The 23,577-nt window shown below is 44.0% G+C and overlaps 1 protein-coding gene across 1 annotated transcript in view; it reads right to left on the bottom strand.

The window, feature by feature from the left end:
* Positions 1 to 41: 41 nt before the first annotated feature.
* The window catches only part of gpc4 (glypican 4), a 41,639-nt gene continuing 18,103 nt past the window's right edge, over positions 42 to 23,577 (bottom strand). The window contains exons 2-9 of the mRNA XM_055034319.1: positions 13,725 to 13,883; positions 5,778 to 6,175; positions 5,276 to 5,441; positions 4,063 to 4,193; positions 3,833 to 3,979; positions 3,633 to 3,757; positions 2,822 to 2,994; positions 42 to 2,378 (exon numbers count right to left, since the gene is read on the bottom strand). Coding sequence (XP_054890294.1) covers positions 2,167 to 2,378; positions 2,822 to 2,994; positions 3,633 to 3,757; positions 3,833 to 3,979; positions 4,063 to 4,193; positions 5,276 to 5,441; positions 5,778 to 6,175; positions 13,725 to 13,883 — 1,511 coding nt within the window. The 3' untranslated portion in view covers positions 42 to 2,166. The remainder of the gene's footprint in view (positions 2,379 to 2,821; positions 2,995 to 3,632; positions 3,758 to 3,832; positions 3,980 to 4,062; positions 4,194 to 5,275; positions 5,442 to 5,777; positions 6,176 to 13,724; positions 13,884 to 23,577) is intronic.

Genomic DNA, 23,577 nt, shown 5'->3' with positions numbered 1-23,577 from the left:
CAACAGAGAAAACTCAAAAAAGAAAAAACAGGCAATTCACACTCATTTAAATATTGGCAGTCTTTATTTCCACAAGACTAAGAAATGTTTAATATACATTTTCTCTTACAATTTAACATCTATCTCATCTCATTTTCTTCCAGAACATTTATTTTTACTCTGACAAGTAAAACCCTGGTGTACTGTTAAGGCCTCTTTTAGAGACATCTAGAAACGGCTGCTCTCTATTTACACATCATTCATACTTTTCAGTCAGTCAGTCAGTCGCCCTCTCCTCAGAGAGCGAGTCCTTTCTCTTCTCGTGGGCCAGCGAGGCAGGCGGAAGGATTTCTAACACCTGTCCCAAGTTCGACTTTTCTTTTTCTTTGATCATTATTTCAGTCATGGGACTGACATTTCTCTGTGGATCGAATGAGCGTCCAGCAGCCGGACCGTTTCCTGCCAGCTGAAAAACAAACAAAAAAACAAAACAAAAAACGCCACTGCTGCCCTGGCCTGCCAACAAAAGACATTCACCATCGTCACCTGAAACATTTCCTCCGAATGTTTCTTTGACAACTTTGCTCTTCCGACGCACAAAACCCTCGCTGAAATGTTTGCGGAACATGAAAATGTGAGGAACGTAATGGCAAATGAAGCTGAAGCGTCCGTATAAAGGCTCCGGTACTTTACAATACGTTGCATAGAGATTTCATCAAATCCTTCAAAAGCAAGATTGTTAAGTTGGGAAATGGTCTATTGTTTACGTTTGTCCCCACGTAGCTTTTTCAGACCAGAAAAAAAGAAAACAAAACAATTTATGCTAAATTGTTATTCAAACCAATTTAATCTGTGTGGTAACTTAATTTAAAAATAATTTTTCAACCTGTTTTTGCTCACCTGGTTTTGATTAATTCAATACTACATCATTCTTTCTCCAATCCCGTTAAAATACAGACATAAGTTACTGTACAAAACGCTGGAATTTTACGGTTGAAATGTCGAGGATAGGCCGCAAATTACAAAACACCTACATTCTTTGCTTTAACAAAAAACCAAAACAAGAAATGACAAAAAAGTACCAAAAAAAAGTACAAAGACATCAACATTTTGTACGCGCTAATGATTTTTTTAAAGTAGCTAGAATAAACGGGTGAGTGAATGACGCGGGACGAATTTCGTAAAATCTATCGTAGTACCAAATATATTCTTTCATACCAAAAAACCCCCCAAAAAACAAAAACAAACCCTGTAATAAACTTTGCTGATTTTTTGTTGTTGTTGTTGTTGATCAAAAAACGCTCTCCGGTTGATCCCCCAAAATGCTTCGACTTCTCCCGACTCGGACCGTTGCAGAGCCGAGACGCCTTGTGATGAACTGAGCTAACTCGACCAGCGCCGGGTGGGGGGGTGGCGTGACCCGCCACCTTCTTCAGGGCTGTTGCCAGGGGAAACGGGGACCGTTTCCGGACTGACTCCGAATCGCCGGCTTGCATTGAGAGTATTCATGAGGTATGAGACGAGCTGTGCAAGGTATGGAACTAAAAAAAACAACAAGTAAACAAACAAACAAAACAAAAAAAGAGGGAAGGTTTAGGGTGTTACGAAGCTGATAAGCCGAGTGCCGGGAGGAAGCTGAACACCTATTTTGCAACATCTTCCTGTAATTCTGAGTGATGAGTGCTTGAGCCTATCAAATCATGATTTGATAGGCTGATTATCCAGAGGAATTCACAGTTTGCGTGTTGTATGAATGATCCATGTGTGATGGGCAGCAAGATCATCAGAAATATGAAGATGCCTCAATACAGGCGCTTCCTGTTCAACCAATCATCAACTGTTATTGATATCGCTGGGGAGAAAAAATGTTTTTAAAAAGGCACAATTTGCTATATGTTTGTATTGCTGCAAGCAGAACCTAAGGAAGTTTATGAAACTGGGAGGTGGGGGGGGTAAAACAGGTGGATTTTCAGACGAAAAATCCCCCTGCCGTACACTGATGTCCTTACAAACATACAAATAGTTAATATTGAAGTTATTGTAATATCAAGAAGAGTCTCTCCCCCTCCCTCATCCACCCCAGGCTGAGGTCCTGAAGGCAAGTCTTTGTAAAGTCTCTCTGACAGGGCTCCCCTTCACTCTTGTATTCCTGGTCGATCTTCTCTTCCTCTCCTGTCCTGATGGTCTTTATCTCCAGTGGGGGGCGAGCAGGGCCAGGGCCGGCCCACAGAGCGCCAGCGCCAGGCTTCCCCGTAAGGACGCCGATGACGAGTCTGTTTGCACCAAATTGACCTTGGGCTTCTCCGGGTTCTGCGAGGTGAAGATGTAGATGTCGTCCTCGCCGCACGACGGGGAGTCGCAGCCGCTGCCGCTCTCGCCGTCTCCGCTAGCTTCAGCCTCTGTTACAGAGAAAACAAAAACAAAAAGGTCGGGTCAAGAGGTTTCCCATTGGTCGAAATGTTCTGGAGTTTTCAGCTCAGTTTTAAAGTGAACATGTGAGTTTAAGGTGGCTTGGAGTTTAAATATGGAAGAAAAAAAAAAAAACAGCATGCAGACTGACAAGAAGAGGGCAGATGGATAAATCTGAGCTTTCAGAGCCACATAAAGGCGATTACAAAATCAGCCTTTTATCGCCTGAAGAACATTTTCTGGATTAAAGGACTAATATCTCAATCTGACTATATAGCTGGTGAACAAATTGGGATGGAAAAGAACATCTGAAAATAAGAAAAGTTTCTCATTCACATGTTTTTTCCTCCTTCGAAAATAATAACGCTCCACATCCTCCCAGACTGTGCAGGAAGAATAGATAAAGCTCCAGAAGGAGGCTTGGCGCCCTCACCTGTTTCAAAAGTCGGGTCGTTTCCACTGTGCGCCGCTTTCAGCCGGTTCGTCATGTCCTTCAAAACCGCAATCTGGGTGCGAATCACGACATCTGGTTTGGTAATGTCCACCTCGACGTCAGGGTTTGAAACCTGATTGGCCAGCCCGTTGCCAATCACATCCGATTGGTATCTAAGGAGGATAGAGGTGTGATTGTGAGACACACACAGCAGTTTTCTATTCAACATAAATAAGAACTGGGCTTGTACACTTTCCCCAGTGTTTTCAACCTTTTCTTGCACCACACTTTGGAGATAAAAACAATAGAAACGAAGATATATCATTTATTACTGTATTAATAATGTCTTGAGATAATTGTATACATTCTCCAGCAGGAACAATGTAAACCAAAATATAACAACATTTTATGTCTTAAAATGTTTCTCTTACACAGATACCCTGATTGGTTTGAAAAAGTAAAAAATAAATAAATAATAAAATCGAAAAAATGTTTTATGTTAGCAAATAAAAATAATTCTAGTAAATTCTAACAAACCTAAAACAAGAAAAGTTTTGTCTGATTTAACTTCAGAAGGTGAGGGGAAAAAACATCTTTAAATATCTGACTTCAACAATGAAAACCGTTTTCCAAATTTAGGCTGTTAGTCAAAATTCACTTCATTCCCAAACTGCACAGTTTGAATATGAAGCACTTTTAATGAATTTATTCAGAAATGAAACACTTCCCAAACCTGGAAAACTCCCTCAGTGAAATTTAAGGATTTCCAGCTCCGTACAAACCCAGTAAAAGTATTTTTTTCTCCCCTTACCTGCTTTTGGCTGTTCCATTCCAGCACTCATCGCCAGGTGCGGTCCTTTCTGCTGCGCACACCGTCTCTGGCAACGTGGACCAGAACTTCTTCGCGTGTTTCAGCTTCCTCTTCACTTCCCCCGTCTATGCGGCGCAAACGAAGCACATTTTAGGCAACGGGACAAACACAGAGCTGAGGCTCACCGTCCAGTTCCTCACCAGCCGATCTAAACTGGTCCCAGCGGCGGTCGTCGGTCTCGCTTCTGGACTGTAGGGCCGGAAGCGGCCGGTGAAGCCCGTTTCCTTCCCTGACCGTTTGGAGCGGAAGGCCTTGTTGGGTTTGGGTGTCCCGCATCCCTGGAAGACCTGTTGAGGGAGGAGAGAAGCTCGGTAAAATGGAACCTGCCGAGTTGGGAGGTTCTGGACAAAACGGCGGCGCTGAGGCGGACCATCTGCGAGACTTGCAAGCTGTTCTCCTGCATGTTCATGATGGCCTCGGAGATCTTGACGTCGAGGGGGTCCATGACGGACTCGAAGTTGAAGGGCCCTTCGAGCCTGTCGGCCAGGCCCAGCATGGCATCTGAAAACCACAACGCAAGGACTCTCAATCCACAAATTAAACAACATGCTCTTTCATAAAAAATACATTAATGTGAAAGGAAAATGGCTGAAAGAGTTTCTAAGTTGTAAATGACGCGCTTTTTACTTTTACATCATACAAATATCAAAATCCTGAAAAAGAAAATGCATTTAACCTCTTCGTGTACGAATTACTGTTTCACTTTATTTAAAAATCTCAAATCAAAATGAAATGGTGGTTCTTAACATGACAAACTTCTGAGGATAGACATTTATCAAAATAGTTGTCTATTTAAAACGGTTACAGCTAGTCTTCTTTTACACAGTCTTGTTGGCCGGTAAAAACTATGCCACAGCCTTTAGTTTCACATGTTTGTTATGCAACACTTCAAATTAAACTTCTACTCATCTTTCTTCCTGATCTTTTTGCCATTTCTTTGGTCTACATGATGCTGTTTGTTCCATTTAGTTGCATATTAAATATACACCACACTCCAGATTTATTTTTTTAAATAATTTCCTAGCACATTTAGTCATGCCCTAATTTGTTTTGGTCTACAACATAAAATGAAATAAATTTTTTCAGTCGTATTAGGCCAAAAATGTGGAAAATGTGTGAACATAATTTTGCAAAGCAACCCTACGCATGCCGTTACTGATATCTACCACGAGGTGGCAGCAGCTCATAAGTAAAATTAGGCCACAGAAGCTGCAGCAGAAGAGGAGCAAACAGAAAGCGGAGCACAATAAACAGAGTGGAGAATGGAGGAGATGTGCACCACCCTGAATGTAATGGACCAGATCTGAGTGTGTTTACACTAAACAATAACAGCTTTCATCCTGCAGCCAGTCACATGTACACCCCTCCCTCTCCCTTTACATTACAGTAAATAAGCCACATGTTTGTACAAGATGTGTAACAAAGAGGACCTTCAAACAAAACATTCCTATTTAGGTTAAAGACTGAACTGGATTGTGACTGAAAATTCAATTTCTATCAATCTTTGGTGGAAAATGGGAATAAAAACAGAAACCATTACGATTACAAGACTGGAATCATGGTCATGTTGGAAGTCTTCTTACCGAGGAAGTTGTTCCACTCCGTGTCCAGGTCAGCCTGGTTAGCCAAACACCCCCTCATCACATTCAGACAGTAATTCTGGCAGGGCTTCAGGGCCACTTGGCCGGAGCAGTAGGGACAGTACAACATCTTCGTGGCGGCTCGAACACAGCTGGGAGATGCGCTGACCTGGAGGAGGTGGGAGGCTGTTAGGAAGGCGGTTTTTCACCGAACCGCAGCGAGACAAACTCATCCAAGATGCATACTTGGACTGGGAAACGGCTTAAACATTTCATTTTATAGGGCTAGGTCCACCAAGCAGAATAATCTAATCATCAATGAATCACATGGAAAAACATGTCAAACCAGTAGAGTCAAAGAGGTTTGTGTTGAGACTGGCTGTCTATGCAACCGCAGCTGGCGCAAACACAAAAGATATGAAGTCAGAGGCTCTGAAGGGAGTGGTCGGCCGAATTCTAGCTGCCTTTTTTAGTGAAGACAAAAAAAAAAGCTGCGTTCGCTTACCGTGGACACCTTATTCACCACGTCTGGCATGAGGGCGAGGCCTCTCACGAAGGTGCGAGCGGCCACGAAGGCTCGCGTCATCTGGATCCGCATCTTGCGCGGAACGTCGCCGAAGGGCTGCAGCTGCTCCGTGTACTGGCTCACGCACTCCATGTAGGCGTCGCTGAACTCGTACTGGACGTTGACCAGCCGGAACATCCTCTCCAGGAGGTCGGCCCAGAAGTCCGACAGCATGGATTCCAGGTTGACGGCGGAGCTGCCCGAGACGTAGTAGCGGGTCAGCGAGGCAAAGAAGTCCGTGAACAGCTGGGAGTTCTCCATGTACATTACGCCGTAGGTCCGCATGAACATGCTGTGCAGCGACGCCTGGGAGTTTTTCAGGAGCTCCTTGAAGAACTCTGTGGAGAGAAGAAGAAGGTGCCTTAGAGGACATGACGGAAGCAATCTGAGGCAACTTGTTTTTACACCAGACGGTACAGAAAAATGGTAAATGGCCGGTACTTGTACAGTGCTTTTTTAAGTCCAGAGTCAGGTTTAGTGTTTTTGCCCAAGGTTGCATCAAACCAGCAACCCATCGCTCTGGTAGACTCAGTTCGATTGGGGAGCAAAACTGCAACATCTGTTACATTTTCAGCTGCTGGGATTCACTCTCACACAGCACTGTAAACAAAAATGGAGTAGTGCTGGATTTTTAGCGGCTGTTTTGTCTTTGGCAAAAGACCATGAGATATTTCTCCCACTCAAGCTGGACTCTCAGATTTGTTTTGATTGCATTTACCCATAATGCCCTGCACTTTAGTTTGTTTCCTGCTTGTGGAGCGATCTTCGGACTGCTCGGCGTTCACTTCAACCAAACTGAGACCAAGGATTGTAGGTGGACCAGAGTTCACGTTTTTGGTGTGCATCAGAGTTCTCCAAACCAACCAACCAACTAGGGAAATGAGATTAGGCTTAGATTAAAGCGTACTTGAAAGAGCGGGTGTGAATGCTCTCTTTTGGTCCCAAAGAGGTTATCGATGGTTTAAAATTACAGATTCCTTCTTGAACATTGTCTACAGAAAGCATTCTTTACAACACTCTTCAAAGATGATGAAAAAGATACTCATACCTTTCAAATGTCTCTCACCACAAACTTCAAAGAATCTTATAAAGGTTTTATGTGACAGATCAACACAAAGCACAGCAGAATGGTAAAGTAAACAGAACTCCATCACCGAATCTGCTACTCCTTACAATCTGGCCGGAGTTCATGTTGTTTGAAGCCTGACTGACGTTTTATTCACTTCACCACTGCTGACTGTGCCCAACGGCGAAACGGTCCCTCCACCAACAAAACCTGATAGTTAAAAGGCATCTGGGCCGAAGGAGGGGGGCGGGACGGCAAGCGGTGGAACTGCGTCATGTTGGCCGCCACGCCGCTCTCCATTCAGCAGAGTTGTCTCTGCACATCAACGTGCGTTAAACTGACCACCATCAATGGCATTTCTCTGTTGTCACATTCCATTCGCTTTCCCTTTCTGCCAACCTCTCTTGGACTGTCCCTCAGAAGCCTTTTCAATAGGATTACTGAATAGTGCGACCCCCTCCTCCCGGTTCTCCTTTGCATAGATGGACCTGTAGCCTCCACCCGCCCCCCCGCCCCACCCCGTCCACCTCCATCCAGTCCTGCATCTCCCTCCCTCCCTTTGCTGCTTTCACTTCATCAGTTCCTTCAGAGAGCTCTCTTCACTAGAGACAGCGAACAATGACCTACTTCATCCTGAGGAATGTCCATCACACCTCACACCACCGCCACCCATAATCCAAGCCTCTTCTCCCATGGTCACCCCTCCTCTACCCCCCTTTAACTTTCTTAATCTGAACAAAATGAGAATTCCTCAGAGTCCCTGAAAATGTTTCACCTTATGTTTCACACGCATGCAAGCAAACACGGCCCCCTCACCCCACCCCGTCCACCTCCATCCAGTCCTGCATCTCCACACACACACACACACACACACACACACACACACACACACACACACACACACACACACACACACACACACACACACACACACACACACACAAACACCAAGTAGTGCTGTCACTTCCACTTCAGACTGACACATTAAGAAGAAAAAAATGAGATAGACGAGGGGGTGAGGGCATCGTGGGGCGGGTTAAGTTGAGGGCTTTTTTTAACTCCAAATCCCCACTGTGTCGCCAAGGTTACCGGAAACACTGCAGCCCCTCCATTTACCGCCGCCACTGCCGACCCTCCCCTCCTTCAACACACACACACACACACACACACACACACACACACACACACACACACACACACACACACACACACACACAACACACACACACACACCACACACACACACACACACACACGGAGAGCCAGGGGAGAGGGCACCAAGTTCCACGCTCCACTGACAAAGATTAAAAGTAAGCGGTCCACCCTCATCACTGGAATGTCACAGTCTGCACAAGTTGAATGTCAGTGGAAAACACTGAGCTGGAAGATGATGATGCAGCGCGGCGGTTCATGTCCAGGGTCCCAGTGTTTATGTATTTTCAAATACAAAAACACTAAAACTCCACAATAAGTTTACTGTAGACGTCTGTACACGAGTAGGAACTTGTTTGAGAATGCAAGAAACCCACAGAGAGGTCTGAAGGGAGGAAATAAAAGAAGGAAGGAAGAGAGACCAAGGAAGGAAGGAATGAAAGAATTAACTAGAAGGAAGAAGAAGGAAGAACAAAAAGGAAGAAAATAATAGTAGTAAAGTGAAAGAGGAAAGATATTGAAAGGTTGAAAAAAACAGAAAGCAAAAATAAAAAAACTGGAAATGAGGTGAAAAACTAGAGCGTCAGAAGGTTGGAAACAAAGATGGACAAGGAGAAATGCAACAAACGACAAGAAAAGCAGGTTTTTCTTGAAAAACACAAGAAAAAACAGCATCTTTCATTTGTATGACATGTAACATTTGATCATTTATCGACATTGAAGCCTGTTTTTATGAACAACCAAATCTCATTATTTCTCAAGGTAATTTACACTCAGGGGTTCTGGTCGGGTCCTGAAACTGGTTAACGGACCTGGTGGAGCACAGAGACTAAATGAATGAACTCCAACAGGGTGCACCAAGTCTCTATATTCTTTTACCTTGTAAGGTTGTGGGGACCAATCTGGGTCCCCTTGAGGAGCAACGCTGTTTTTGGGTTAGGTTTAGGAGTAAGGTGAGAATTTAGTTTTGGTTAGTGTCAGGCTGTAGAAATGAATGGAAGTCAATGGAAAATCCCTACAAAGACAAAGACACATAACTGTGTGTGTGTGTGTGTGTGTGTGTGTGTGTGTGCGTGTCAGCCTGGTCAGAGCTATGAGCAGCACTAACCAGGCTTCTTGCGCTGCCATTAAAACTCAGTTTACGACACGGAGCCGTCTGCCAACAGGCCGAGGCGCTCAGGAGCTTTTCCATTAAAACAGCGCTTGTGGCTCAGCCAGCAGTGTGAGAGAATATGGGTGAAGGGTCAAACAGCAGAGAGAGAGGGAACATGGTGGGGGGAGAGATGGCGTCTGAGTATCAATCCCCTCCACTTCCCCTCTCTTTCATATAACCTCGACCGTCAGCGTTTCGGCATGTAGCGGACTACTAGCAACGATCCATCACAGGAATAGAGAAGCTGACCCATCTCCTCCCACTTCCTCCGACGTGGAGATTCCCACTTGCCCCCCGTCCTCCTGGCCCCCACCAGCACACCACCCACTGGTGGCCTTATAAACCCTGCTCCTCCCAGTCCCAGTCCAGGCAGTAATTGCATCCTATTTGTGCCAATTAGTCATTGAGCTCCTTCCCCCCCTCTTTTTCGGACGGGATGGGATTCTGTCCCTCCTGCTGTTGGATCGCCCTGCTCTGTGTGTGTATGTGAGTCTCTTAATCCAAGTGTTTAATTCCCAGACATGGACTCGCTCCGCCGGACGGGGGTCAGTGCAGCAGGGACAGAGGGTCCAAGGCCAGGACAAACACTGTGGAGCGGAGCAGAACTACTTCTGGCCTCGGGTCGTAATTGGCTGTGACTCCTCGCTCCGGGGCGCACCGACCTAATCACCGCTTCCTGAGTTTGTCCGCCTTCACGTAGCCATGTTCATGTGAACACGCTTCCCCTTCCTGCTCTGTCCGGTATGAAGGCGGACAAACTCGTCGCCACCGGATTACTCTGCAGGTGAAGACTTTCACCGTCCCAACTGGAGACGTTAGGAGTGAAGTCCGACGGATCGGGTAGAAGAGAGACGGCAGCCGAAGGAGCGAAACGATCCGCAGGGTCTCGACCAAACTATTCAGCTTCAGTGTTTTGGCCTTTGTACACCAAAAGCTGACATTTGTCTGGCTCAAACGTCTGGAAGGCGCGTCCCCTCCGGCTTATTTAGCGCCGAATCCAGAACTGTCAAACTCTGAGGCTTTATTTAGTAATGCTTGTCCATCAGTGAAGGGCCCCTGTGGAATATCAGGCCTCGCATGTATTTGCTATCAACTGTCATTCAGAAAAGTAGATCCTGGGCTACAACATACTTTCATCAGGCTTTCCAGCTCATCCAAGGTCAGATGCTTTACTGAAAGAGTAAAACAAAAAGTCCTGTAGTTTCGTCTGTCACAATACATTTTACTAGACGATAAACTCTTCCAAAGTTATTGCAATAAATTGTGATACTGTTGTTTTGAGACTATTTTGGAGTTGTATAACGATAATGTAAGGACACTCTCTCAAAGATCAATAGATTTTCATTTCCAGCAAACTTAACACTAGAATATGTCAAATGTAAACAAAAACTATTTGCTTGAAACAACAAATAAAATGGATACTGAAGTCTCTGTAAATGAAATTGCCCCTCAAAAAAGGGGCACATTCAGACCGATGCACCAGAGTGAAGACTTCAGTCATCCAGTCTAGAAACAAGAAAAATAAACAATCAGGCAAATTATTGAGCTTGTTTTATTTTATTATGCGATTAATTGATTTATTGCGGCAGGCTAAGCTATAGGTTCTCTGGTACTCAAATTACATCTCTCTCTGATTTTTCTAAAACTTAAAAGTGCTTCAAAAAAACATGCTGTGTTTACGGCACTATAATTTTGTTAGTTTTTGGTTTTGAGCCATTAAATAGATAAATTTCCAGTCTATCCTATGGATTGGTGCATTTTATCATCGACTCTGCAAGAGGTGACGATTGTAATTTTCTGTACGATCACAGATCTCTAAAAAGCCCGACCGGCCAGTTCCAATTTTCTCCAAAACTGTTTTTTTTTGTCAGTAAAGTCACTAAATTTGATAAGTTGTAGCTTCCACAAAAAGTGTCTATAAATATCAGTGAATTAGAAAATATGATCCAAAGGAGTTGCTGTGTTGCAGTTTAGTGATCTAAATCACACTCTTTTCAGAAAGTGGCGTCCTGGAGAAGCGTTCATATGAGAATTTCTCTTAAGATCATTTGTATGTGTGGCATTATGAATGAAGTGCCATGCAGTAAAACTATAATATAATAACTACCAAATAGCTTCTTTTCCCTCATAATCTTCATCACACCAGCATTACAAAATAATCAGATGAAATTCTAAGTCCAGATCGCCCATCCCAAGACGGGTAAGCTTTCCAAGCTGTGCCACGTTTGAACAGCTTTATCACTCCATTCCTGCATGCGCAGCAACGTCTGGCTGCAGACCACTGCTACATTCCCCCCTGACTCGTCACAGATATACTCAGCTGTTTGGAAACACTTCTGGTCGATCATGGCTGTTACTTTCTGCACGTTAAAACTGGTTGAGAACTACAAGAGGCTTCTCCGTCAATTGGGCAACATCAACTTTTGGCAAACATCAACTCAATAAAGAGCAGAAGATCCAAAATGGTGTCGTTTTCCCAACAAGCATGAGTAACCATTTTCCGAGTCTTAAAAATCAGCTGGTTACAGATGCGTCCAATTTACTGCAATAAAATGTTATTTTAGTGGGAACAGCTTTTGTTTTTCTGTATTTTTTTTTTTAAACTTTTGTTAATATTTGTGTAAGTACCCCCACTCTGAAACTCGGCCATGTTTTCACGAGGTTATCAACCCATGAGAATCTCTATGGTCCCACGCCTACTTAGCTGTAAATGAAACACAGATGCTTAAGTGACCGATGTATTAAATCTAGACAAAGTCAACTAAACACTTGAACACACAATTTACTACTACTACTAATAATAATAATACAGACAACGATGTCATGAGAACATTGTTTTATTCTTTTGTCTCTTTCCTTGCAGTCGAGCCCAGGTGTTGGACAATAAGTCAAGACTGGATGTCCATTTGAGTTTTAGAGCCGAAAGTTGCCTCTGATTCTGGATCACGTGTCAGTTTTAGTTTATACAAGTCACTGGAGGATTTATGTGAAGAGAGCTCACAAATCAACAGAACTGATGTGATCATTTACTTAAGTTTGCCGAGTTTTCTGAATGCCTGAGTGAAGGCATTCAGAAAAGTGTGGCAACGTTTCCTGCTGAAGGCGCATACGTTCAAAAAAAGAGAGAAAAGAGAAAAGCAGAAGCTCCTTTAGCTATTTAAAGTTTTTTTTTTTAAAGGAAACGGTCTATGGTGATCATGTTTTTATTTCAGTGCTGCCAATCACCGCTCACACACCAGCGCTTTCTCTCTGCTACCCTATGGCGAGTACACCACATCAAAGCTTGCTATGAATGCTAACGCTACTTAGCATGGTCACAGATAACGGCAGACAGTTTATCTGCTAATAGCACGTTTATCACCGCGTACCTAAGGTTGATTGACAGCGATGACACCCTCCTCCTGGCTGTAATTGGTTGTTTCTTTCAGACAGCAACAGAAACACTGAGAAGTCGAGAGGAAATCTGGTGACATCTGCTCTCGAATCCCATCGTAGGGGTTTTCCCAATAAATCAGGTTATTTTCTCATTGGACAAATTATTGAAACAGTAAATGATGGATGGCTCAGTCAGTGAAGTCAGGCCTAAAATATTCCTTCAAACTGCCAGAAGGGAGATGGGTGGAGAACGCAGACAGGAGAGCATGAAGTGTAAAGTTTAATTTAAAGAAGTTGGAGGGAAAGAGTAAAAAAAACAAAATAAAAAATTGAAGAGGGGGCTGGGTGTTAAGGAGAGAGGCATGAGATGGGCCCAAAGGGCAGCAGGAGAGGAGGAGAGGAGGGTTGGGACAGGCTGAGCCGCCGCATTCCTACACGTCACATTCCTCCTAACATCTGGCTGCAATACACAAGCTCCCTGTTACCGACCAACCCTCGCTGCCTTTCACAGACACATAAGATCCGAGGTCCCTGACCTGCAAACGCGCAGGAACATATGCGCACACAACACTCTGCCAAACTGCGTTCCCCTTAATGAGCCAAATTCCAGCGCCTCAGATCAAATGTGTTCCCCTGTTCTCCGGTCAGTCCCACTGGGACCCTCGGCATCATCGTCGTCGCAGAGCGACTCCGCGCCGATGCAGCGGGGGGTAAAGGCCGGGAGGCGGGGGGGCTTTCGGAGCCGAGCCGCTTCCTCTGTGAGTCAGCGCTGCGGCGTGTTCCCATGCGCTCCGGCCCTCGGCAGGCGAAACCCGATCCCGATATTTACAGGCGGAGGAACAGGAAGTACAGGCAAGACAAAATCTGAAGATGTGTGTGGTCTGTCTGGAGTCTCTCTGGAGAGAAGGGAAGTCAGCACGACTTCTGGGGTCAGGGGGTTGGGAGGTAAGACGCTGGGAGACAGGTGGACAGACCGGCGGACACAGACCCTACTGTCTTTGAGAAGTGGGCTGGCAGGTGGAGGCGTCCTTCAAAAATCGCTTAGCACAACTACCGCAACACAGGCACGGTGGCGCGCCGTGGGCCGACGAGCTGCTGGTGTAAACGCGGTGTGTGTGTGTGTGTAAGAGTGTTTGCTTACTGTCAAAGTGGTCGTGTCTCTGTTTGAAGGTGGATTGTAGACTGGTGCTAAGCCGGGACACGGGAGCTTTGATCTCCGAGTGGCTCTGCTGGCTCAGCTTGTCCTCCATCTCGGCCGTGCAGCAGGAGAAACCCTGCGGACACACTTTCAGCGGCGCTCCTGCAACACACCAGACGCTACAGTGAGACTTAGCCAACAACACACACTCTGTTCAACAAATCATCGTCTAGAACAAAAACCATTGTACGTCTCGGACCTGTTAACTTTTTGACACATTATACTAGAGTTTAAATCAGGCCTAAAAATATGCAACACAGGGATTGCGTCCAATCCAAAATGACTTATTAGTGTCTTTAAAGACAGACAGGAAGACAAAAAGACAGGAAAAAAAGACAGTAAGACAGACAGACAGAAAGACAAAGAAAGGCAAACAACTCAGCTGGGACCCAATTGTTGAGTATGCTTCCTTTTATGGATGTAGATTTTAAGGAGCTAGGTGAGGGGCTTCACCCTTCACCAAATCAAACACACCTTGGCTGTTTAGGCCCCTTCACCACTCCTAATTGTAACACTCAGCACAGCAGCCTTAGGCTGGCCCACTTCACAGAGCGGGCCTCTTATCCTGGCCCTCCTCAGTCTTGATTGATAGTTTAGTGCTGGAGCTCTTTTCTGAGTGTTGGGTCCTTCTGAAACAGGTTTAAAGAGAGCTCTCTGGATTAACTCCTCACCCACTCTGCAGGTTAGATGTCCAATTTCAGCCTCAGGCATATTGAGATGCTTACACCTTAAATGCTTAGTTTTCCCCACCTTCTCTGGCTTTTGGCTTTCGACTGCCATCCATTAAATAAAGATCTTAAAAATATCCTCCACAGGCCAGTGTGTCTATTTCCTAACAGCACCCGGGTCATGGACTATTAGCTCTTCTAATCTGTTTCTGTAGACAAACAACAAAAAAACTAAACTCTCACTTTGGTGGCAGAGAGAAATGCAGAAATATTTTTCCACCCATTGATCAGTGGTCAACATTTGTACTGACATGTGAGCAAACTGGAGCCAGAGGGCATTTTGCGCAACGGTTTTGCTACGTCTCTACGTAAACACTGTGTTTGACCACGAACAGGCCGTCCGTTTTGTCGAGTTGAACGTCGACCCGCGCAGAGGTCCACGGGAGGACGAACGCAGCGCCACAGCTGGAATAATGTTTTGTTTTAAACGTAGCTGCTGGAATTTCAGTGAACACAGGGATCCTTTCACTGCGTCTCTGCACCAGCCGTCTGCTTGGTTTCCCCCGTCGGCTTGTTCTCGCTCGCCGTCTGCAGGAACACGTTTCTATAACTTGATGCTGTGCCGCGTTTCGGTCTTATTAAAGCAACGCTGTCCTCATTTGATCAGGCTCTAGGTCAGCTTCCCCAATGAGCTGCACGCTGTCTGAAGCTTATATTATCCTCTATGACGTCTTAAACTGTTTTGCCGTTTGTCTCATTACGAGCCAAAAATTCACAGGATTTCACGATGGAGCAAAACAAAGTAGTGCATCTGTTTTTTGTTTTAAAGTGGAAATAATTATGTTTTAGAGGAGATGTCTGCAACTTCTACAATCAAAACAGACATTTTGCTCTCAGGACAAACAAAACGGATTTATGACCGCAAATGTCAGAAGACTTTTTTTTGGGGAAAAAAAAAAAAAGAAATATATGCTTTGGGAAATTTCTTGTCATTTTTGCAGAAACTGCGTTTTACTGCTAGCTTCAAGATAAAAATTAATGAAACATAAAGGTGAATGGATATATATATGTAAAATGTGCTAATTTTTTTTTTATTTTGATTAATTACTTCTCAGAATAGTCAATAGAAAAAAGAAAAAAGGATAATCGACCAAAATTAGTTGCAGCCCTAATCTGAAGGCAACTGGTTGATCTAGATTTCATGTAGCTGCGTCAGCATAAAAAGAGGCTTAAAAACAAATCCAAGACACTTTTCAGATTCTCGTTCTTACATTTCCCTATTATTACATGCTGTGTTTCTATGTCACACAATCCCAATAATCCACACTGAAGCCTGTAGTTGGAAGCTGTAAAAACGTGAATAGGTTAACAGGGTGTGGATATTTTGCAAGATCCTGTAGATTAAACTAATGTTGTCTCTACCAGGACAGAAAAAATATATAATTTCTCTGGTTTTCCTCTAACACCACTTTGCAGGATTTTAAACAACTTCCAGCAGTACAAGTATCCAAACAGCCGAGCGGAGGGAGGGATGCACCATGGCGCCATAAACTGGACCCCTCAGTCTGGGACCAAATCCAAAAAACCCTCCAGTCACTCCATCCCTCTCAAACCTCTCCTCAGACCCATCCCTCTGCTTCCAACACACACACACACACACACATATACCCCAGCACAGTTGGCAGCGCCTACCAAAACACATTCGCACATCACATCACTACTCGACACACGGCTCTTTGTACGCTCCTGATTGGAGGTGCAGGGACAGACACACACACACACACACACACACACACACACACACACACACACACACACACACACACACACACACACACACACACACACACACACACACACTTAAAAGTTTTAGGTGAAACAGCCAGCCAGTCTCTCCTCTAGCGGGGCCCCCTACTTGCCCACAGCAAAGGCGCACAATCCGAAGGCTATATCCATGTGGAAAATAGCCCTAGTTACCAAAGTACACAAATAGAAGTTGAGATGGTCAGTATTTCACAGGAATGTCTGCACACATGTGACACTGTTACCTCAAAGGATTCGATTCTTGACGAGGTACGACTGGAAGACGAACTGTTTTTTACCCTCAGAATGAAATAATAACAGGTCTCCTGAATGAAAAAAAAAAATCATGCCGACATTTCAGCTTCAAAGCCTTTTTTTTTTTTCTCGGTTAATGCATCAGTTGTTCTGAACCGCCTCTGACATGAATAGTCCTGTGTGATGTCTGAACCGGCTCTCTGGTTTACTACAGGAATCCCTTCGGGGGATGAGGGTCTCTCTCTCTGTCTGTCTCTCTCTCTCTCTCTGATTTCCCCAGTAATTTAGGAACCAACGAGACATAGTGGCGCACCATTGTTCCGGTGTCACTTAGAAGAGGGGAAAGTGCCGTTTATGGCGCGGCGAATAAGACGCCGGCATGCTGTAAACAAACATGCGACTTCGTGTTGTGGCGTTCATTTGCTCCGCCGCGTCTCCTTTGTTTTGTTGGGGGTTCAAACGGCCTATAAAATCAGTCACTTCCCTTTGACATTGTCCTGTCGCTCAAACTCTGTCCTCAAAGGAAGAGCGGAGGAGGATGAAGAGGATGAAGGGGGTGGGGGGTCGGTAGAGGTGAAAACGCCTAGCGGACAAAAAACAGATTAGACAGCTCACCACCTCGTGTGCCCCGGACCGGACGGACCTCGTAGTGCCCACCTCCCTGCAGGCTCAACCAGAGAGGTCCAGGGTCAACGGCAACTCCTCTGAGAGAGGTCGTGTCCTCTGACCCCTCCCCCCTCAACTTGGCCAGCCAGAATATCCACTGCGCAAGGTAATTCGTGCTTCAATCATGACAATAACCGCGTCAACACACACACACACACACTGAGAGGAGACACACACAGAGTTGAGGCCAGGAAGTTATGGACTGTATTTCTTTTTTACTATTGCCGATAACGATAGAAGTGACCATTTTTTTTCTTTTGAGGTAAAACGGTGACTGTATGACACATCAATCGCACCACCACAAACACACAAAATCACTTGAAGAAGTGGGAATAAGCTGCTCGCGTTCACTGCATTTAACAATTTTTTAAAATTTGTAATTTGGTTGATTTTCTCACTGAAAAAACAGTGACAAAAATTGTAAAAACTAACAATTCTGACTATGATTTTTTAAATTTATTTTAAGGAGTCATTAAATTGGAATTTTTCATGAAAACAAATCAAAACTTTTTTTTTTATCATGATAGGAAACTGATTACGGTAAATGATAATCTACATGATGAATGTCAGCCCCTATATTCCACCAGGATATAATTGCATGTTGGCTCATTTAAAGCTGACCAACAGAACAGGGCATCTGCATTAAAGATTTTAAGAGCTTTTAATGATGCCTTAACTCAAATTTAAGAGCAAGATTATAAATATAGGAGATAGTTGCGTGATCCTGCTGCATTACAATCAAGCATAGCAAAAATTGTCTTCTGGATAGTTTGTGGCTCTTTGCAGTGGCTTTGCGTTTGTCATAATGCTGAGCCTAAAGGTTTTTTGTTGGTGTTGCACAGAATGCATCCAGTATGGGTTGGCAAAGGAAGTGAGAAAATGGTAAAAACAATGGTAATCCAGACAACTGTCGACGAATACTACAGGGGAAAACGACAAAGACGACGACAGGAAGTGGCAGTAGGATGAAGTTTCACCAGAGCTCTCACAGCTTGGCACAGTGTGTCATTAAAACGTGTTGAAACCATAGCTCTTCTGGAAAATTGGAAAACACAATATTCCCAAAACACTGCACAAGTAGCCACTCCCAAGTAGGTGGAGTTTGTCGCTCCAACGCCTGAACGTCTCCTCACACGTCTGATGGCCAAGTTACGAATATATCTAATGCGGCTGTGTTGGAAAATGTGTTTTACCCCCCTGACATTAGCAGAATATTGACAAAGATTTCCATTTAGTTTGTAATGGAAATGCAGCTGCTGTTTGGAGATGGGCCATCACTGAAGCCTCCCTTCTCAGTTTCCATAAATATTAGCAAGTTCATTGAAAACACATCAACTCTAGACATAGAAGAAGATGCTTGAATTTGATTAAAAACAACAATTATAATTTGTCTGAGTCATCTGTGAAAGTAGAAAACGTGTTGAGTGGCTTATCGTATCCAAAACAGCTCAGGAATGAGGAGGCAGACGTAATTACATAATTGGCAATTACAATGAAGCTCCCTGCTGTAGCATGTGAAGGAGGACGGCTGCCGGTCTCCAGAGTAGTAAATCTGCAGCTCCTGTTGCTCTCCTCCGTCTAAAGTGCTCTCCTCCACATCAGAGAAGATGTGGGACAGATTCAGAAGCGCTGAATAGAGAAGCCAACGCAGCTGCCGCCACCGAGCTCCGTCGTGTGAGGTTTTGATCTACGTGACATCCTTTATGAGAACAATGATCAGCGAGCAGCGGCTGGAAGGTGAAACCATGATGACATGAGGCGCTTATGTCGTTTTGAAAAATGGCTCCTACCTGTTGTGGCACCATTACAAACCCAAGCTACTAAAAACAAAAAGAAACTTACTTTCTTTTATCTGATATTTTTAAACAGATGTTTTTTCATAAGCTGCTCTGTTAAGGATCACCATCAGGGATTTCTGGAAAAAATCCCTGATGAGGTTTCTCGGTAAATAGCTGCTACAAACCGTTCTGCTGAAGGAACAAGGCTTTAAAATAATATATTTTTTTTTGACAGAAACCAAAATTAAACTAATTTGGCTTTAATCAACTGTTAATTTCTTGGAAAACCAATTATGTTGTCGTCGTTGGCAATGGAACATTGAATCAAATCCAACGAGCTTGCAGCGTCGTTCCGTTTAATTAGAAAACTAGAGAAATGGCCTCGCAGAAGAAGTTTTCAAATTCTGACAAACTGCTCCAAAAAAATAAATAAAGCGACAGCTGCCCCCTCTGTGTTGCTGATAATTATTTTTAGCAAAAAGTTGAGAAAAATCCATTTCCATTGCATCCTAACCCCATTAAAAGAATTCCTGTCGTTGGGTAAGAGCTCGGTTTTTATTCAGAGGACGAAAGCGCACGCAGGGGAGTTCAAACATTCATGCTCTGCTGCTCGGTGCGACCGCAGACTCCCGCTTAAAGCCACCGGCAGCAGTTTCAGTCTCAGCAAGTGCTCCCTTCTAAATACCGCTAACGCTCATCTCCACCGAGCACCAGGACATTCGCTTCACTGCTGGAAATACACAGAAGAACTAAAAAAACCCCAAAGAAAACCCAGTGCATCACACAACTATCGAGTGAGACATTTATAGCTCTTATGATCCTGTCCTCTTTGAAATTGTGTAAGGATGAAAACAGACAATTATTAAATCCGATGTTCGTATGGTAGCAATCAGGGCAGGGCAACACATCTACCTACTCTTTGTACGCTTTATATATGCTAAATGCCCAGCTGCTCCAGTCAGAACAAAAGTCTTTTAGGCTTCAGAGCATAGAAAAAGTCCAAAAGAAACAAGATGTGCTGGGAGGGGAACTCCTCTATCTGAATGATGTGCTTCAATAAAGTGGTATGTATAAAAAAGAAAATAAAACGCCCACTGCTGTTTTCGCATTTGTCCTTTTAAGAGGTTCACTTTGCCCCTGCTCAGTTCTCCAAAACCCTGACTAAATGACTCACTTTGCTCTTTAAGGGATTGTTTGGAGTTTGCGTGGGTTCATTTACTGGTGACATAAGGAAGAGTCAAGCGTTGAGAACCTGCACAGACAAGCCAGGCTGACGAACGTTTCTCCTTAGCCCGTTTAGGTCATGAGTAATGTTTAGCTTGAGTGTTTATGCACAGAGGGGAGGAAGGCACCAGCAAACTCAAGAGTTGTGAACAAAAGTGCTCTCAAGACACGTCTACGTCCGGTAGAGGTTTGGTAGCTTCACTGAAGTGGGATCAAGAACCGCACCGTACTTTGGCGGTCAAAGGTCCTGCTTTAGCCGGTCGACCTCTCATGGTCAGCTAAGCAAGGTTGGTGGCATCAACTTACTCACGCTCCATCTGGTTAGCTAGTAACAACCTGTTGAGTTCGTTGCATAGCAGTTTAACGGTGATCCAACAGACGTGGGTGTAGTTCACTCCTCTCAGCGGACGTTTGCACAAAGGTATGCGTTTATGGCCGCGCAGTCATCGACGCAGTGACTCACACAGAAAACTGCTCAACAAGTGTTCACACTGAAGTCGCATGAACTGAGATCATCAAACTTGCTGGTATCCATCCGGATTATGGGCAATTTATGAATTTGTCATAAGAAATTAAGGCAATTGGTAGGCTCGACTAGGAAATCTAAATTATTCAGGGTGGAGTTGAAAATTAGAACAACAGCTCAAGAGAAAATTGTGGATAATAGAGGAAAGGCCACATAATTAGTTTGGGAGTATTTCAGACAGTTAAAACAAAAACATGAATCTATAATCATTGACAGACTGATATGAAATAAAAATCTTTCCCCACTAAATTGGTTAACTTGTTTCTACCTGCAATCAATCAGAAATTTAGGAATTTCTTTTGGGAGAAAACAAAATCCCTGATGAAGAGCTTACAGAAGCTGTAGTGCTTCTATAGATCTGGTTGTGGAGAGATTTCAGGTGAGCTGCCATGCCTCTCACACAACTTTCAAAGGACGGACATCCCTGGTATAGATAAGATTGGCAGAACAGCAGCAGCTCCCAATCAGAACCCATTCTTCACTGACCTACAGCTGCTGAAAACAAGCTAACAGGCTGAAAATAGACCGACTATCCTGAGCAGACTCATTGTTGCGGTTTCACACCTTGACTGTAGATGCAGCTACATCCTGACTTACAAACACCCTCGGTGACTGCTGGACGGCAGGTCAAAATCAGATCCCAAAACAGTTCAGGAAACTGGAATCACAAATTCTTTGATTAGGACCTGCACCCACTTGAAATAAGAGAAGTTAAAGTAAAGGAAATCGGATAAGTTTTAGCTTTATCACCATTTTGTCACCAGCTGTTTGGAAACAGAAAGTATCATAAAATACCTGACAGCACCTGCAGGCAGCCATCACACTGGACACAAGTAAAGAGAGAAAAGGACTCAAACTTAGACATTGTAAGCATCAGGGAGGTCCTTAAGTTGGAATTACAGACCACACAGTGAATTCACAGTTCAGGAAAGTTTTTGTGGTATGAAACTTAAAATTATCTGCAAAAACTTTGCTCATTTACAAATTTCTCCATATGGCATATTGAAAATTTTCAAAGAAAAGGAAGCTTGGGAAGCTGAAAAACCAACTCTACTTGACCTACTATTGTAAAGAAGCCAATCGAGGCGTTCCAATAAGTTTCCTTTGCACTTTGTTACCCCAAAAAACAGAAATAAGGAAGACTGTATACGTTAGCTTTTGTGGTTATGCTAACACAGTGTCCTCTGTAGGCATTCATGAATGCCCAGAGAGCAGCCATTTTGTTTTACAGCATGTCTTTAGCTAGCCTTTGAATACATGAAAACTCCTAGAAGGTACGATTGAAATAAAAATACGTTTTTAAAAAGTCTTCTGTCATTTTAAGAAAAGACGACAAAAACAATGAGAAATAATGGATTTGGTATGAAACACTCAGATATTTCCCTACTTTAAAAGATTATTCTTTCTAAACCAGTTGTTTGTGGTATGTGGCTGTAATGAACACACTCTATGCAGATGATAGAAAGGTTTGAACTGATTCAATCATCTAAAAAGACAGAAAATAACACAACTAGAAGAGCCGCAGTGCCCTGCGCACCAGAGACGGACCCGACTCCGTCTTAAAGCTCTACCAAAGTGGTTTGACCCGACATGTAGGAGGGGCTGACGCCACCGTGAATCTTGAAAGTCCCCTTAAACTTAAACTATCCCTCTTAGTTTTGCCGTAATATTCTGCACGCAGTCAGCTGAGCATAGCTTACACGATGAGTAAGAGCCCTGGTGCCGATACGAGTCATGATTCACCAGAGGTTAACGCCAACGAACAACTGCAGAGAGCATCAGTGAGTCCCATAAATAAAAAGATCTAAGCCAGGGAGGAAACCCCTCAGTAGTACTGAGAGCTCTGAAAGCACGAGCTCTGCTTATGACATGAGAGATTTATGCCACTCAGAACAATGCCCACAATCCCTTTATGAGTCAGGAAGCTCTGCTTTGGAGCAGTGAATGTTTTCAGCTTAACAGCCCAACACAATATTCTGGGTAATGTCTGTTTCCTTAAATAAATCAAAACTGCTCCAAAATACAGATGTTAAAATATTAAATCTCTAAGTTACACGGCACGAGAAGAAAAGAAAGAAAGAAGGTCACTATAAGTCACGAAGCAGGACTCATTAAGCTCCGCAGCATTATATACGGCTTTTTTATTTTTTAAACCGAGCACTTCAGAGTGAAGAATTATCGCATTAAAATGTTAATCTCCTCCAAATCTTCCCCTCTTTTCCTCCTCTGTATGAATTCCTTTCTAAAAGCCAGTCAATTTAGCAAACAATGCCCACGCTGGGATCCATAAATCTGAGCCTGCTGCCACCGGAGTCCATTTCTGATTGCTAAACCAGTCGGGGCCTCAGGCCAATTAAAACTCTCCATTTGTGAAATTCCACAACGCCGTCATCCATGAACATTTACCCAGAAGCCCCTGGGGAGATTCCACAACATTGCCCTGGCCTCTCGCTCTGTCTGTCTGTCTGTCTGCTGCCCTCCTGCTCCCTCTCTCCCTCTTTCCCTCTCTCTCTCTGTCCTGGTCCAGCATCTCTGGCTTTGTCTCCACACACAAAAGCTCCCTGCCTACACCACTTCCCAGGTCACGGCTTTGTCGCAGCTTCAGCTCGTTTCCAAGTAGTCCAACAAGTCACAAACCATAATCCAAAACTCTGCTCTGGAGCTAATTGTTGAACATGCACACTCGGTACTGGCCAGTTTTAAGGTATACCAGGGAGTGCTAAAAGAAATTAGGGTTTATTTTTTAAATCTGTCTTGAAATGGGTTTCCAACAAAATTCCCCAAATTCTCGATTTTTCCTCAACCCTGAGTGATATTCTGCTAGAGTTGGGAGATTAACTGAATTTTTGGTTTATGAAGCTTCAATTTTGGGATTA

The sequence above is a fragment of the Poeciliopsis prolifica genome, unplaced genomic scaffold (assembly GCF_027474105.1).
Source record: "Poeciliopsis prolifica strain line A6 unplaced genomic scaffold, Auburn_PproV2 SCAFFOLD009, whole genome shotgun sequence".
NCBI lineage: Eukaryota > Metazoa > Chordata > Actinopteri > Cyprinodontiformes > Poeciliidae > Poeciliopsis > Poeciliopsis prolifica.
This window is presented reverse-complemented; position numbering and strand designations above follow the sequence as displayed.